This window comes from Rhipicephalus microplus, chromosome 3 (assembly GCF_043290135.1).
Source record: "Rhipicephalus microplus isolate Deutch F79 chromosome 3, USDA_Rmic, whole genome shotgun sequence".
Taxonomy (NCBI): domain Eukaryota; kingdom Metazoa; phylum Arthropoda; class Arachnida; order Ixodida; family Ixodidae; genus Rhipicephalus; species Rhipicephalus microplus.
The window spans coordinates 61132728-61150045 of NC_134702.1; the positions used below are offsets into that span (position 1 = coordinate 61132728).

Below are 17318 nucleotides of genomic sequence, written 5' to 3' on the forward strand. Positions count from 1 at the left end.
ACGAATTGCTGAACCACTGACGCGGCTGACAAAAGAGGAAATGCCTTTCGTATGGCTTGCCGAACAAGAGGATGCCTTCAATGAACTACGAAAGTGCCTTCAAAGCCATCCTGTTCTCGCGCATTTTGACGAGGAAGCGGAAACCGACATCCACACGGATGCAAGCAATTTAGGTCTTGGGACCGTGCTCATCCAATGGCAAAACGGACAAGAACGAGTCATTGCGTATGCCAGTCACACTCTTTCGAAAGCTGAGGTGAACTACTCAGCGACCGAAAAAGAATGCCTTGCCGTGGTATGGGCTATCAGAAAGTTTCGACCATATTTATATGGTAGGCCTTTTCGAGCTATAAGCGACCATCATTCGCTATGCTGGCTGGCTAATCTCAAGGACCCATGCGGACGGCTTGCACGATGGAGCTTGCGATTACAGGAGTATGATATCACGCTTGTGTACAAGTCAGGTCGCAAGCACAGTGATGCGGACTGCTTGTCACGTGCTCCGATTCAACCTGCTGCTTCTGCTTCCACCGAGGATGGTGAAGATTTTATTTTCTTGGGAGCTGTGACACCATCAGAGATGGCACATCAGCAGCGATCCGACCCTGAGATACTCCTCTTCATCAAGTACCTACAAGGACAGTCTGTCGATGTTCCACGACCTTTTGTCCATGGCTTGTCAGCGTTCGTCCTACGAAACAACATCCTGTATAAAAGGAACTTTGACAAAAATACAGCGACTTGTCGTTCCTTCACCTCTGCGACCAGAGATTTTGGAGGCTTGCCACGACGATCCATCAGCTGGACACTTAGGAGTAAGCAGAACGTTAGCACGCATCCGCACTAAATACTACTGGCCGAAGTTGCTTAGCTCTGTGCGACACTATGTCAAAACCTGCCGGGACTGCCAAAGACGTAAAACGCCACCGCTAAAACCAGCAGGTTTCCTTCAACCGATAGAACCACCAGAAGCCCCATTCACACAAGTGAGAATGGACTTACTGGGCCCATTTCCTACGTCGTCATCGGGAAAACGGTGGATAATAGTTGCGACAGACTATTTAACCAGATATGCCGAGACAGCGACTCTTGTTAAAGGATCAGCCGTTGAAGTAGCCGAATTCTTCGTCTCCAACATCCTACTGCGGCACGGAGCTCCAAAAGCGTTGATCACGGACCGAGGGACTGCATTTACGGCCGACCTGATGAAATGCATTATGAAATTACGCACACCAGTCATAGGAAAACGACGGCATACCATCCTCAAGCAAATGGTCTTACGGAACGACTGAACAGAACGCTGGCTGATATGTTGTCAATGTACGTTGATATAGAACACCGTACTTGGCATAAAATATTACCCTATGCAACATTCGCCTATAACACTGCGATGCAAGAGACAACACGGATGACGCCATTCCAACTTGTTTTTGGCCGGACGGTAACGACACCTTTAGATGCAATGTTACCTATTGACGAGACGCCCGAAAATCACTATGACGTTCACGACTACATACAAAGAGCAGAAACCAGACAGCTGGCACGATATCGCATTCTCCAACATCAGAAAACCGAGATGCATCGATACAATCTGCGACGAAGAGACGTCCAGTACGCACCAGGAGACAGAGTATGGGTGTGGATTCCTGTACGAATACGTGGCCTGTCAGAAAAACTGCTTCGCCGCTATTTCGGTCCGTACAGAGTGCTCCGCCGCGTCGGCTCGCTCAACTACGAAGTTATGCCAGAGGGACAGGATATTTCATCCCGACGGCGGCATCGCACGGAAACTGTGCATGTTGTCAGGATGAAACCGTATCACGACCGGCAATGAAACGCTGAAGATACAACGTTCTTTGACGTTAACGACATCCCCGACGATGGTTTGTGAATGACTGCCATGCGACCAGTTCGACACAAGCATCGGGACGATGCACTCTGGAAAGGGGGGCAAAGACACAATGCGACTTCAAAATTACGCGCGCTAGCATATACTTGTGCCTTCTAGATAATTTGCGACGCACGAGCCTGCGGGACCCAGCTGCGCGCGAACCGTGTTGGAAAAAAGAACTTAGAAGAAGAGGCAGAAGGAAATCCTCGAGACAATCTAGCTGTGTTATTCTCGGGCACAAGTTCGCCCTGTGTGTTATTCTCGGGCGCAAGTTCGCCCTGTCTACGTTAGCCTATTAAAAGAGTTCATTGAAGAGTGCATTACAATACGATGAAAAGATGCGAGATGGTGGTGCTTGGAGTGTTCCCTAGATGGATGGACGGACGGATGGACAGACGAGCAGATGGGAAGATAGACGAATGAACATCCGAATGATCGCATCCCGGCTGCGGCCGGGATGCGATCAGCCGGAAAACAACAGATGACAAAACAACACAAACGGCGTAAAACCACACGCAGTTTTTCAGAAAGAAGCAGGCATCACCCCATTAGCCAACGAATACGAAAACTGGTAGTGCCCCGTGCGTACCATTCACGGGAAAGAACACGGCGTGTGGGAAACTCAAGCAATGAGTGTACCAAGGCGTTCCACCCTTGTTTATTCCTCGCAAGAATTGCTGTGTCATCACCATTTCCTGCCTTCAAGCCGTACCTCTGTTGGCCAGTACGCAACAGTCAGCTTCGCCCACCAGAACTCCAGCACTTACCGGACTGCTGCACTCTTTTGTGAAGCTATAGTGTGTTTACGGAACATTCCTGGGACATAAAACAATTTTCCCATTTTTGACGGTGTTCACTTATAAGCCGTGTATGTTCAGTTTTCGTTTCTGTTCGTCTGACGTGACTTCTTTCAGGGAGGGGGGGTATCATGTGACGTATGAAGGCAGGTATAATTGTATAGAGGACGAAGAAGAGGAAGTGCTTAATAGAATAAACATGGCATATGAGTCAGGCCACGTCTCCCAGTCATCGTAGCGTTACATATCCAAGCTGAAACTGTTTATTTGGCCGAATTTATTGTCGGTGAAAGGAAAGTCAGATTACAGTCATGAACAGAGACACTGATAGCGGCGATCAGAGCGTCGGCCTCTCGACGTACTGATCTCCGGCAAAGCACGTCGGAATTCATACATGCGGCGTCAAGCGTTGGAGCATTATCACTATTGGCTGCGTTTGTTCTATAGAATCAACTCAGCTGTTCGCGCTTGGGCCCTAAACGCAACGAAATGATTTCAAGATAATCTCGAATAAAATCAGGCACTGTGGCGTGATTTGAGGAAGGCACCAGCTACACGTGCGATGGGAAACACGGAAAGAGAGGAGCATGCGTGGAAATATTCTAGTATTCATTGATTTCGATTACGTTGAAGGGCCACTCGCCAGGTCCCATCACAAATTTTAGGTGGACCTTGGAAGTTGTTTGTCCGATGAGGAGCATTACGCCACAATTTTTTTTTTCAATTGGTTGATTACGAGCTGAGAAAACTTTTTCTTTCAAACGGCGAGAAACGAGGATGGGAGGAGGCGAGCTGGAAACCCTTGCCGCTCCTCCGCGTAGCCTTGGCAAGCCAAACTCTTCCCCACCCTCTCCAGCATCCGATCATGAGGAGACGTGCGCATGACCTGCCTGACCAAGCCCAACCGCCAAACACGCTAGCAGCGTTGTTTCGTTGACCAGCGTTATTTTAAAATCTACTGCCTGTTTCTGCGGGATGGTTTAGAAACGCTGGCTTAGACGCGGTAGAATAGATGAGCACAATGAGTGCGCGAACGCGTAGGAAAGCTGCTTTCGCCTCCACGGCTGTCGTCTACTCGATGCGCTCACCACACGAGGTCACGAATGCCAGCCAAACGCCGGCTCATTAGCCCCACAGCTCATTTCAATCGCGGGAAAATGTAGAAAAAACATACGCGCACATTCCTTTATTGCATCTCATTATTTATCTCAAGTTTTGTTAATATCCTCAAGTAACAATATACAATAACTACGCAAGTCATGTTAAATAATGTTCGCCATGTCACGTGCCACTGTTGGGCAACGCCAGAGTGCAGTCGTCTACGTAGAGGACCAACATCCCTGCACTGCCATATAGGTAGGGCAATTCATGCGCGTACGTCATGCCCTCATTCTCTGGGCGCGCGCCCACGAAAGGAAGAAGGAGCAGCGTTCATCTTGAAATTTAACCCGTTTCCGCGCCGCGTTGCATTCCAAATTTTGGCAGATGTGACCTTGGACGCCTCATCCACACATTGTACTTGTCAGCTCACAATTTTCAAACCTGGAGAGTGTCCTCTTGAAGCGCTAATACAAGTGAGGGTACACATTGGCTGTGTTCCAACTCTTAGACAGCACGTAGACAGTCTACGTAGACTGCTTAGAAGACAGCACCGAGCCCATACTGTCCGAGAATCGGAACACTTCTGGATGGCTTTTATGCGACGATGCACCACCTCAAGTCGAAAAGAGAAAGCTAAAATAAACAAACGTAACAGTTCTATCTTCTGGCTTATTTCATGTTGAAATCAAAAACAATAAACGTTACTCACATTGACCGTCTGAAAAAGCATCTGTGTACACACGACCATTCCCGCGAGATTTGACCCATTTGAGCGATTTGCTAAGCCGCCATCTTGTTTAGACAGCAAAGTAGCCTGCATCGTATTTGTCTACGATGCGGTTTTCTCGGAGCTGTCTATTTTGCCGGCTACGTGAAAATTGGAATGGGACTTAATATGGCCGCCGTCCATTTAGCTGACTATTTAGCCATGTATGTTGAGCATTGGAACAAAGTAATTACGGATATGCGGTGGTTCTGCCAGTACAACAAAGCCACGCTCAAGGAGGATGAAAGAAAAATTGCTGGAGTGGAAGCTCCCATAATGCCTTGCCAGCAGAAGTGAAGCCACCTTTTGCCACTGACAAGATGGCGGAAACATGCTCTTTCTGATAGTGCGCACCTAAAGATCAAGCGACTTTGATGCGTTATGTATATGCTACGTTAGTTCTATATTAAAGGATAGTTGTTCCCGATGAAATAACACAGAATCAAGTATGTATGGCTGAATCTTCAAAGAACTTTGCCTCCATCTAGAGGCTCCCTATGAAAAACTAGTAACTTTAAGACGCACTTAGAGCACTATGTGACCCGAAAAAGATCCCACATTAAACTCGTTGGGCATGCGAGAGAAACGCTTCGTTTTAAATCGCTGAATGATGATACTTTAGCATGCCCATAGTAAGATGGCTGCCATAGCCGCCATCTTGCCAGAGGAACGGCTTCACTTCTGCGCAATCATTTCCACTCCAGCAATTTTTTTAATCCTCCTTGGCCACGCTGCAGGTGCCTGACAGTAAACTGCACGATCAATATCAAGCTTTTTTTTAGTGATCTTTGTTATTCACTTTCATTCTTTAGACAAGGACTTCCCCGCATTAGCCGAAGGCGTTATAGACCCATTCCATGTTTGTAAACACAGGTAGGCCAATGTCGACAAATGGGTAAAATTATAGCGACGTCCACACGTAACTTCCGCCATAAGTGCTGAGGGCTCAGATGTGCGCCAACAAAACGACGTTGTGAGACGCCATAAGCGTTGTGAAAGCCGTAAGCGCTGAGGGCTGTTATGTGCACCAACAAACGAAACTAAGTTCAGTGACGCGACTCACATCCAACCACGACGCAGCTCGTCGGCATGCCATTTTTTTTTTCTTGTTGCTTAACTGAAAACACCACATGCACCTTTAAAAACCCAGCAGAAACTGCGGTAGGCAGAGCGTTGTTTTCCTACCAAGACAGCGCCACCGCGTTTTCGGAACGCAAGTCTGGTGGAATTTGACTTTAGAAGGGATGTTCTAGGTAGGAAACAAACAAGTCTTCATTGGAGCAGCCCACCTGCTCCCACTTTCCGAATTTTTCTCAGCGGGTAGTATAGCATTTTGTACCCTTCCAGAGGTACAAACTGCTAAAGCGGTTTTTTGTAAACTACTTTGTGACGGTACCAGCATATTGTTAGGTTGTGTTTATCGAAGCCCAAACTCGGTGGCGATTCTATCAGTGCAACTCATGATTACATGCAACGTCATGCTTACGGTTCACGTGTTGTACTCATGGGTGATTTTAATCTTCCAGGCATTAACTGGGATAGTATGTGCTATACGTCATCAGCTTCGAATGTCAGGTCGTTTCGCAGCTTACTCGCTCGCAGGGAGTAACTGAGAACATGCTTGATCTAATATTTTTCAGCGACCATTTCGACATAAACCGCATAAGAATTGATGTAACCCGCGTAATATCTGACCACGACGTACCAGTGTGCGTAGTTCCTCTTGGTGGCACCATGACCACTCATTCTTCTGTATCCGTAGTAACAAACTTCGAAAACGCTGATGACAATAGCATACTAACTCATCTCGCTCATGAATTCCTGTATTTCTCAGAAATGGGGTTGAATATATCAGTAGATGTCGATTCCCTTTGGCTTCACTTCAAATCTGTCGTACGTTTTTGTACGACATACCTACAAAAGTCAAACGCCCGCCAAAAAATAATGCATGGATCACGCGCGAAGTTATTCAGGCGAAGCGACGTTTGAAAAGGTTACGTAGAGCAATAAAAACAAAAGGCGGGGGAGAATCCAGAATTCGAAAGCTACCGGATGCCATCGCGGAATTTAGGCACAAATCTAAACGTGCTAAACAACGCTATTTTGACGAGACACTACCTACGTTCCTTCTAAATAATCCCTGCAGGTTCTGGAATCACTTTCGCGCCACTAAAACAGCAGCATCGCATCTCCTTCCAGAAGAAAAAACTGTTAAAGCCAACGCATATAACGATTTTTTTCGATCGGTGTTTACCGTTGATGATAACGTTATTCCGCCAATAGAAGAGCAACATCGTACGAAAGTCGACGAAAATACCAGCATCGCTGATGCTGGTATTTTCAACCTGCTACTTAAGCTCGACACTAAAAACAGTAGTGGAACAGACGATATACCGAACAGTTTCCTGAAAAGATATGCAGAATGGTGTAGCAAATATCTTGGTCTCATTTTCCGAAAATCACTCACGACTTCACAACTACCTAACGATTGGAAGATCCCAAAGGTGATACCGATCCATAAAGGAGGAGACGCCGCACAATTTTCAAATTTCAGACCTAATACATTGACCAGCACATCATGTAAACTACTCGAACACATAATCTTAAAACACATGACAGTATTTCTAGAGCACATAATTTTTTTCTCCCCTAGCCAACATTGTTTTCGAAGTCGTTTATCGACGGTAACTCCACTTACTGAACTAGTTCACGACCTTGCCATTACAGTTAATAACCGTGGTCAAACTGACTTAATTCTACTTGACCTATCTAAGGCTTTTGACTGTGTATGCCACAGCAAACTGATAGCTAAAGTCGAAAATGTTTTCGGAATAGGAGAACTTTCCGCTTGGATAAAAGCTTTCTTACTCAACAGGTCACAATTTGTACTCTATGAACAGATGTCTTCTAACACAGTAGCAGTAACATCCGGCGTTCCCCAAGGCTCGGTACATGGACCATTGCTTTTCTTGCTCTATATTATTGATATCACTGCTAGCATCACTTGCAACATCAAGCTATTTGCGGACGACTGTGTGATCTATAGAGAAATTAATCATTACAACGATCACATTATGCGTAATGATTCTCTAGCTGTCGTGGCTAATTGGTGCTCTAAATGGCAGATGAAAATAAACACACAAAAATCGGGGATAATGACCGTAAGCAGAAAAACAAAACCATCCAACTTCCCATACACCATTAATAACACACTTCTTAATAAAGTGTAGGAACATAAAAATCTAGGAGTTACACTGACTTCTGATCTCAAATGGGACAAACACATCGCTAATATAACTTCGAAGGCGCTACGCAAACTATTCTTCTTAAAACGAACTCTAGCGCTCTCAACAACGCCAACGAAGCTGCTAGCTTACACATCATTCGTAAGACCGGTTTTAGAAAATGCAAACACTGTCTCGTTTCCGTATTCGCTGACTAATATAACCAAACTAGAAGCAATACAAAGGAAAGCTGTAAGATTTATTTACAACAAATATAGATGCACAGATTCCCCAACACATCTTTTAACTCAGTCAGGTTTACAAACGCTGTCCACAAGAGCGAAACACGCTCGCTTAAAATTCCTTTTCCAGCTAGTAAAAAATAACTACAAGATCGATTCATCCAAATACCTTTCATTTTCACAGGCTCGGCAAACTTGCAATAAACATGCACGCACGTTGTCAGAATACGCATGTAGGAACGACACGTTTAAGTACTCATTCTTACCGTGCGCGATAGCGGAATGGAACCAACTTAATGCCTCTATCACAAACTCCCAATCACTATCAGAATTTATTGCCCAGATAGAAAAAACTGGGCACGCATAACAGTTTATGCGCATGCAGGCGCATGCGTATGGACTGTGCGGTCCAGATCTGTGCGGTCCAGATCTGCTGTTCGTTAGTTAAAGCAACACCTCTTTCAATGTTCTTTTCACAGTAGTATAGCTATTTTTGAAGTATGCTTTCAGTGCTTGTTATTCCTGTCACAACTGTTCCATTTATGTTTTCCCTCACGATACCAATGCTAACATAAGTTCCTTTCTTCAATCATGTATTTTATTTCTATAGCCTTTCGGCATGGTTTCAGCTCTGTGTAATGGGTATAACTTGCTTTGTATCTTGTGATTATTACATACATTGTGTATTAATAACATAATTAACGTTTAACTTCTGCACTGCCTAATGGTTATATGATCCTCATGTCCTGTTATTATGCTTGCATGTTTTTACGTCTACATCCTTTTTTTGTGTGTGTAAAAAATTACTGTGTTGCCCAACTGCCACGCTCTCGAAGGAGAGGAGCAGTATTGTAAATAAATAAAAGATAAATAAATGAAATAGCCAGGGGATCCAAGAATAAGCTAATATCCATATTCTTCTTCCTGTTTCTTCGTTACTTTATTCCTTCACTTACACACTCATTCTCGAATGTGTCCGGCATTCGTTTCTATTCATATGCGTTTCCAATAATGTATTTTATGTGGTATTGAAAATCCCTATTCACGCATTCCCAAGCTCTATACAAGCACGCACCTGATAGTCCGCTACGTCCGAGCCTTGTGCATCGTCGGCCACTCCACGAATGAACTGCTCGCAGGTTACGCCCCAGTGGTTCGCGCTGCAAGAGACGCAGTACACGATCTGGCACTTCGGGCAGTTGAGTCTTCGCGTTCCGGGTCTGACGGAGAACTTTCCGGAACAGCCCTCCATCGGACACTGAATGATGGGCGAGTTCACCAGCTCGTTTCGGATCGCGTACTCTTCTTCCGTCATCACCTGGAAATTGAAGGTATAAAAATTAGTTTCGATTCTGAAGAATACAGCCAAATTTTTGCTCAGATCCGTCCGAAGTACAAAAAACGAGAAGAAGTAACAGAAATTTAAGTTGTGTTACTCGAACAAATAGTGTAACAAACACAATATTTAAGAAACACACACACACACACACACACACACACACACACATACATATTTATTTCACAATGAAGGCATTGTGAAACCAATCTTAAATGTTAGCAAACCAACACTTTTAAATCAAGTAGGACTCTTCATCAAGGTGGCCGAGTAGTGATTACAGTGCTTATCCTCGAAAATGTTGTATCGTTGCATTTTAAGTTTCAAGTTCTATTACAGCGTTAATTTGTTTTTCTTCAGCGTACAACAGAAATATTGATATTCTACCAGTGGGAGATAATGCTGCCTTGATATAGTGAAACAGGGCTCCTTGAAGGGATCGTAAACAATCCCACTAGTTTGGTGAGAGAACACGTCCTGCAGATAACGGACACAGCTATGAACAGCTCAGCGAAATTTTCTAGTATTGAGTGGGAAGAAAAGCTTAGAAGCACAGGAAGCTACAATTTTTTTTTCGGGCACCCCCTCTGCATACAGAGGCCAGTGCTCACTCTTTTCGGAGCTACTGATGTCAGCTGTTTGTCGTCAAAAAGAAAGTAGCCCGCATATAAATCAAGAGCGGTGTTTGGACCAGATGCTCTCCTCGCCACGGGGTACCGCAACGTGCTAGCGCCGCGCTCCATAGTCTGCTGAAACTCGGGCACAGAAAGCGCAATAGAGAAAGCGACCGTGTTTCATCACTTGCGTTTGAAAAGATGAAGTACGTCGCTGAAATATGTATCCATTGTTATCCCTCTCGGTGTAGCTTCCAGCGCACTCATCAGAACAAGACAATGCAGAAAATGTTTTTGTGACAATTGAATTAGCAGGCAATAAAGTCCAATAAAGTTATTCGATGGATACTCGGAGAAGAGGTTTTGGACTCTTTTAAAACATTGCAACTGATAGTGCCGTTTCTCCACGCGCTACCAATAGTAACCCCACTTCCAACAATCCTTGTAATGTGCTTCTTAAAAGGCACATAAATGCTTCCAGCGAATTACAAAGCTCTTAACAGGCATCTGGTGAAGGGTACTTTTTTATTAGTCATATCGATCCACAAAAGATTGCTTATGAAAAAATATCGAAAGCTGTCATAAAAAACGACCACTTTTTTTTTTTTGCTCTGTTCGCTTAGCTCAGTATAGGTACTTACAGATTTTAGGGCTGACTCTTGGATGTAGGCGTCACAGGAAACTCCCGTCTCTGTGGCGACAGGGCAATGCACGATGTATGTGAGTGAGCCCACTGCTGTTGCGTGAACACACTCCCTGCAGAGACGACGTCGACGTTACACTGATGGTGTGAAACAAAACAACGCGCAACTGAGTAGCAATCGCGAGTTCACTTATCAATAACTTTATTCGGTGGTCCGTTGTCGTCATGTTTTGAAAACAAATAAGCCCACCTTACCGTTGTTACGGCTAGTGGGTGATGATTTTTTTTACTTCTTCCTTGAGAAAGTCGTATTCGTTAATCATCGTTTCATTAATCCTTGCCGATTCCTTTGAAATACATGTCAATTTTTGATGCATGATTTCTTGCCATGCATGTGGTGCAATTTTGTTATCAACACTGCCTTTGACCTCGGGTCTTCACGACAGAAGAGCAGGCCAAAGCAAGATACATGCCTCAGGCTAAACTCTGTATCCCAAAGTAAGCTGGCTAATACCATAAGTAGTTAACATTGCCATGAACTAAGGCATTAGGTATATGTTGAACCACAGGCACTGGATGGAAACAATCTATGTATGTACGTTTCAATCCAGAGGCCATGGTTAAGCATACAGGGGTACAAAGTCTCAGATCATTCTAAGAGGTCCTGCCACACCTTTTTCAATAACCATCGAATGACTTCATTAAAGGAGTTTATTGACTCACGAATCGACTGCCGCTAATTGTTTTCTTAATCTGTTAAGTACGAGGGGAGATGGTGACTTGCCGCACGGTTGCACTTTTGTCTTCCCTCGTCCTGAAGAGTGCACTGGATGCTAAGCAAGGTTGAATAGCTCAGGCCAAGGAAGTTACGTCACGCGCACATCATGACGTTTAGCACTTTCTTTTTTGCGAATGGGCGGCTTACGTTCCCTGTTATCGCGAGCGAGCACGTGGGCATGTGGCGGCCTACTGCGGCGGCCTCGCTAACTATACAGCTCACGATGCATATATCAGCCAATAGCCGCAATATTGGATATATGATGCGGTAAATTGAGCGCGTGAAATAATTTGTAGAATTAGCTAACTGGATGATTTCGAGCGAATTTTCAGAATCAGGAGTAAATTCTAGTCCGCGTGCAGCGCCATATTCTGTGGTTCGCGTGCTCTAGGGAGCCCCGACCACCAATCGTCGCAGTTTTAAGGCCATGTTGAAAAACATGTTGCAAGACCTCATTAATTTTCGGGGCCAGTTGCACCAAGAGAATAGGCGTGTATTCACCGACGAAATAATCAAGTTACTTTAATCTCTATAGAAGGAGATAGAGGTTTGCTTATCGTCTTACCTGCAGAGCAAATGGCCGCATTCGGTGACATCTATGATTTTTTCAATATTTGACTCAACTGCGCAAGCGCAACACTCGACCACCACGGCATCTACTGGCGGTGCCGCAACACTCGCAGTGTGCCTTGCTCGGGGTGGGGGACGCTCCGACGCTGTTACCCGCGGTGCGGCGACAGTCTCATTTTGACTTGCCCTCGGTTGGGGATGCTCCGACGCTGTTTCGCTGGGGCGAGGCTGCAGACAAAAAGCAAAACGTAATTCTTCGCAACCGTAACAGAACTTCACGTTCTCGTATACTACATCACGCTGACGAGTCACAAGCGACAGAAAAAAAAATAGGTGCGATGAAAATATGTCCCTTAATAGGACTTGAACTACCAGTGCAAGTGTGTGTTCTGTAAAAGTCAGCTAGTTCGACATACTCTATAAGTACCCAGTATCTCCATCTTTCAGACAAAGAATGAGTGAGTGAAACAGCATTATTTGGTCCACAATTAGACACGAGTAACCTTGACGTTGATTGCCGAGGCCCACTCTGGGACAGTGACGTTAAACCAGACCATCCTCACGCGGGTCCTCTGGACGGCCAGAATTTTATAAGCCAGCAAGCAATTTCATCGAACACATTGTTAAATTATGCCGATAGGCATGGGCGTTGTGAAAAGGCATTCTTATGGTGGTTCACTCTCCTTCAGTTTCTTGAAAGTTTTTGTGCACTAGAGAGGTTTTTCTTGCCAAAAATGTTATATCTAGTTTACATATAATGGCGATTTCAGCGCTATACAAGTGCCGTACATATGTGAAAAAGAGACGACATACAGGCGCTGTCCTCTGTCGCCTGTCTCTCAGACGTGCACGGCTTTTGTATAGCGCTAAAATCACCACGTTAGGCAATCGCCAGCTCGCCCAACAACAAGTTCTTATTAGGTGCTATCTTATTGCCCACGTTGTACTTGTTTAATTTGGCATTGCTTACATTGTTCGCTGCTTGCTGAACGAGCGCTTCCTTCTGCCTCGATGCTTCTCGGCCCATGGGTTCTCTCGCAGAGGTGGCGCAAGGTGGCGGCATGTCGCCCGACTCGTTCTCGTCAGCCCTGTTGCCTTCCACTGCGGACTCCTCCTTCGCGTAGGTCTCGCCGTCGCCGCCAGTCGTCTTTTCCTCCTCCGGCAGCGGGACGTTCGACCGACGGCGATCTCGCGCGTACGCGTCGCAAGTCTGGAACTCGTGCACAGCCTGACACTTCAGGCACGTGATGCGATCGCACAGTGTGCACTTTAGTTGCTGCGTACTAGCGCCCACGTACACTGTGTAAAGGCAATCCTTGCCGGCGCACCAGACTTGAATCTCTTCCTCTTGGTCATCGAGCTGTGAAAAATAGAGAAGCGTAGACGAGAAAAAGAACGGTGTTTAAACAGTCGCAAATCCATAAAAATCACAAAGAGGAACAAACACTCTGGTCATGGCAGCCATTTTGTTTTATGAATGCCTGTTTTCCTCTTGCCCATATAAAAAAATTAAAATCCCACCAAGAAAACAATTTTGAAAACGAACATTGTTTCTCTATTCGAGTAATTACATTGTTCTCTTCTCTAAAACCAATAGAGCGCCACTTACGATTTCACTAGCATTCCATAGCTGAGAGGCATTGATTTGTGTTACACGCTAAAATAAAGTGCATTAAAATGCTGAACCCGCTATACCTAACTATCAAACCATTAGGATATATCATATTTGAAATATTGAAATATAAATTTTAAGTAGGGTCCTTATGATGGGTGTCAACCCCCAGCCTGGGCTCAGGAAAAAATCAGGACCCCCCCCCCCCCCCTCACCTCCTCATGATTTACGGCCCTGCGTTAAGACGAGGTTCTCAGCTCTTGCAGCGAAGCAGTATAATGCTATAGCTGCTTGCGGATGGCATCCCCGGACTAAACGGCGCATACAGCAATTTTCGGCGCCCTATCAGCACCTCACCACATATTCCCATTGCCACCACTAATTTTTTCTTCACAAGTGTCACAATACTCGGCGGCGACATTCTCACCAATCGTAGCGTTGTTACGACCGCCATCGGTAGGCGCCATGCTGTCGCTGAGAAGCGTAGCCGGGCCGCGTTCCCACGCCTGGAACCCAGGTTTTCTTGGAACCAGCGTCGAGATCTGACGGGGGAGCGGCGCTCTTTTGACCCTCAAACAAGTAGCCGACTCGCCGAATGCTTATGCCCGCCAGGTATTGTCACTGTTAGCCGGCGGATGAGACGTCACGTCGCCACGAAGCGGTAAGCCGTTCCAGAGGGGACAACAAAGACAGCGTCTTCCTTTGTAGAAACGGTGACCGCCGCCACAGAATGCCCTGCTAATTGAGCAGAGAGGTTGGCGGACCGTTTGATCTCTGCTGTCCGAAGCTTGGGATCCCTCGACCAGTGACACACACGACGAGCAAGAGCCCCTCTGGCGCCACCTTTAAGTGCAGTGATCTTGACTCGAAATTGGCTGTTCACGTGCGCCGTGCCTGCTCGTACCCCTCACCTGTTGTGTGTATGTGATTGGTGTTAGACTGAAGAAGGAGGAGCCCGACAGGGCTTATAACGGCGCCGCAGAGTGCAGGACGTCGCTCTGAACCAAGAAAAGGTTTAACCACCACGCTCGTGGTTTGTGAACTCTTAACCTCATGCTGTAAATATTTGTAAATAGTGCCATAAACCTTGTTTGTTTTTCGTATCCCCATCTTGTAAGCGCTCGTTTCCTCAACCCGAAGCTACCATGCTACCACAGCACCCCGAGCCACAACAACTGGTGATCAGCGGTGGGATCACGACAACTGGTTGGCATCGGTGGGATTCCCGACGACTGGTTGGCAGCGGAGGGATTCGAAGCTACAAGTGACAACAACAGTCGGCCCAAGAGAAGCAGTTGGCTCGAGACATGGATCACGTATGGGTGAGTGCTTGGCTTTTCCTTTGAGTGAACCAGGTTCTAAAAGAGGCTGAATTTTAGAACTGGTAGTTAACTTTGCCGAAAGACTCAGTTTCGCCGTTTCGGAAAGTTATTTTGGAAGTAGCGAGCACTCAGTACGATCATGAACTTACGGGAGCTGCAGAAGCCGGACTTGTTGCTGTTGTGTGAGGAATTGGGGATCAATACAAAGGGTTTGGCACGGAAACCCATAATCACACAAGTCATTAATGATTTGGGGGCTGAGGATGAGGAGCTCAGTGAAGCATGGGACCTCATCAGTCAGAGAAAGAGAGAGCAGAAGGAGGAGGAAGAGAGGCGTGAGCGCGAAAGAGAGCGTGAAACAAAAAGACGGGAATCTGAGAGAGAGGAACGTCGCTTAGACCGAGAGCGTGAAACACAAAGACAAGCGCATGAAATCGAGATGCGTAAACTAGAACTCGAGTTGGGAAAGAGGTCGGGTAGCAGTCCCCAGGAAATGATAGCTCTTCCCCACAGGGAGGCCGAGTTCAAGATGTCTAAGTACATCCAGCCATACGTGGTGTCAGGGGATATTGGTCTGTACCTGGCAAATTTCGAACGGATGTGCGAGAAAATGTCGTTTGAGCAGGACACCTGGTCCCAAAGGCTACTCACGGTTCTGCCCTGCGAGGCAGCAGAGGTTGTTGCGCGACTCAGCAAGGAGGACGCAGACAACTATGAGAAGGTCAAGGCTTGCCTTCTAAGAAAGTATAGACTTTGCGCAGAGGCCTTTAGACAAAGATTTAGGGGCGCTAGAAAGTCTAAAAGCGAGAGCTATCCCGACTTTTTGTACAAAATGAGAGCGAATTTGACAGAATGGCTTAAGAGCACAGAGTCATACAGTGACAAGAACGCTGTAGTAGAGAGAATTCTATTAGAACAGTTTTTGAATTGTCTCCCAGAGCAGGAAAAAAACTGGTTACTGGACCGGGGTGACATAAGTTCTGCGACGACAGCTGCTGAACTCGTGGAGGAGTATGCGTCGCGACGATATTTTAGCAATAACCTGGGTGCAGATGGAGCCCACAATTCCAAGCCAAATTCAAGTAAAGGTTACGTAAAACATTTTTCGAGCTCTCGACATGAAAAAGGCGAAAGAAGTGTTTCTTCTAACAAATTTCAAAAGAAGGACGATGGTGAACCTGGCGAAAAAGGGCAAAACGCGGGAAAAGCGAAAAATGCTTTTGAGGTTAAGAAACCGTTCACTTGCTTCAAGTGTAATGAGACTGGTCACATAGCCGCGAACTGCCGAAAGGAAAAGATGGCGTTTTCATTTGTCAGTGACTGCGAAGAAAACATGAGGTTACTGGAGCCTTACATGCATGACCTGGTGGTGAATGGAAAGCCATGCAAAGTGCTGCGTGACTCGGCAGCAACAATGGATGTTGTCCACCCGTCGTTTGTGTCACCATCCGACTACACAGGACAGTGCTCGTGGATCCGCCAGGTGGTGGAAGAGCAGAGCGTATGCTTGCCTGTCGCAACCGTTGTAATTGAGGGCCCCTTTGGTAAACTAACAACTGAGGCAGCAGTTTCAGAAAAACTCCCTAAATTTTATCCGTACTTGTTCTCAAACAAATCGGATATGTTATTGCGAGAGAAGGGCATTCTCTTCGGTGACAGGGTAGTTCAAGCGTTAACCCGTTCGAAGGTGCGAAAATTGGCAACTCAGCTATCCTCGGAGCCAGATAGTACTGAGGAAGCGCATGACGTAACAGTGGTGCAAACAGAGGAAGACATTTCAGGCAACCGTGGCAGCGAGGCACCAGAGATCGGTCATCCGGAGAAGGAATCTCGTGATGATGAACTTGAGTGTGCGTTACTGCCACCAGCATCAAATAGCTTTACTTTACTTCTGAGTGCAAACAGGGATAACTTGGCCACTGAGCAATTAGAGGATGCCACCATTCAGGAGATTAGAGAGCGCCAAAGAACGAGTAAACAGGCCAGGAAAAATATTTCTTTCCATCTGAAGAATGGCGTGTTGTATCGCTTATACAGGGATAAGCGCGGAGTGGAACGAGACCAACTAGTCGTTCCCCAGAAATATCGCGCAGATCTGCTCAAACTTTCACATGGCAGTTCGTGGTCGTGTCACCTTGGACACAGAAAAACTAAGCTGAGGCTATTACAAGAGTATTACTGGCCTGGCTGTTTCAAAGACGTGGAAAATTTTGTGCGGTCGTGCGACACATGCCAGCGAGTTGGAAAGGCGCAGGATAAGTGTAAAGCACCTATGGTGTTAGTGCCGATCATTACCGAGCCGTTTCAACGGTTAGTGATCGATATAGTGGGACCACTCCCTGTGACAAAGACAGGATGTCGTTACATTCTAACTATGTTATGCCCAGCCACTAAATTTCCTGAGGCAGTGGCACTGCGTGAG

At 46.1% G+C, this 17318-nt stretch overlaps 1 protein-coding gene across 4 annotated transcripts in view; it reads right to left on the minus strand.

Annotated features, from left to right (window-relative positions):
- LOC119161108 (uncharacterized) overlaps window positions 1–17318 on the minus strand; it is a 77331-nt gene that overhangs the window by 42481 nt on the left and 17532 nt on the right. For all 4 annotated transcript variants that reach the window (XM_075889625.1, XM_075889626.1, XM_075889624.1 and 1 more), the window contains exons 4-7: window positions 12933–13322; window positions 11958–12190; window positions 10613–10727; window positions 9097–9339 (exon numbers count right to left, since the gene is read on the minus strand). In XM_075889625.1, coding sequence (XP_075745740.1) covers window positions 9097–9339; window positions 10613–10727; window positions 11958–12190; window positions 12933–13322 — 981 coding nt within the window. The remainder of the gene's footprint in view (window positions 1–9096; window positions 9340–10612; window positions 10728–11957; window positions 12191–12932; window positions 13323–17318) is intronic.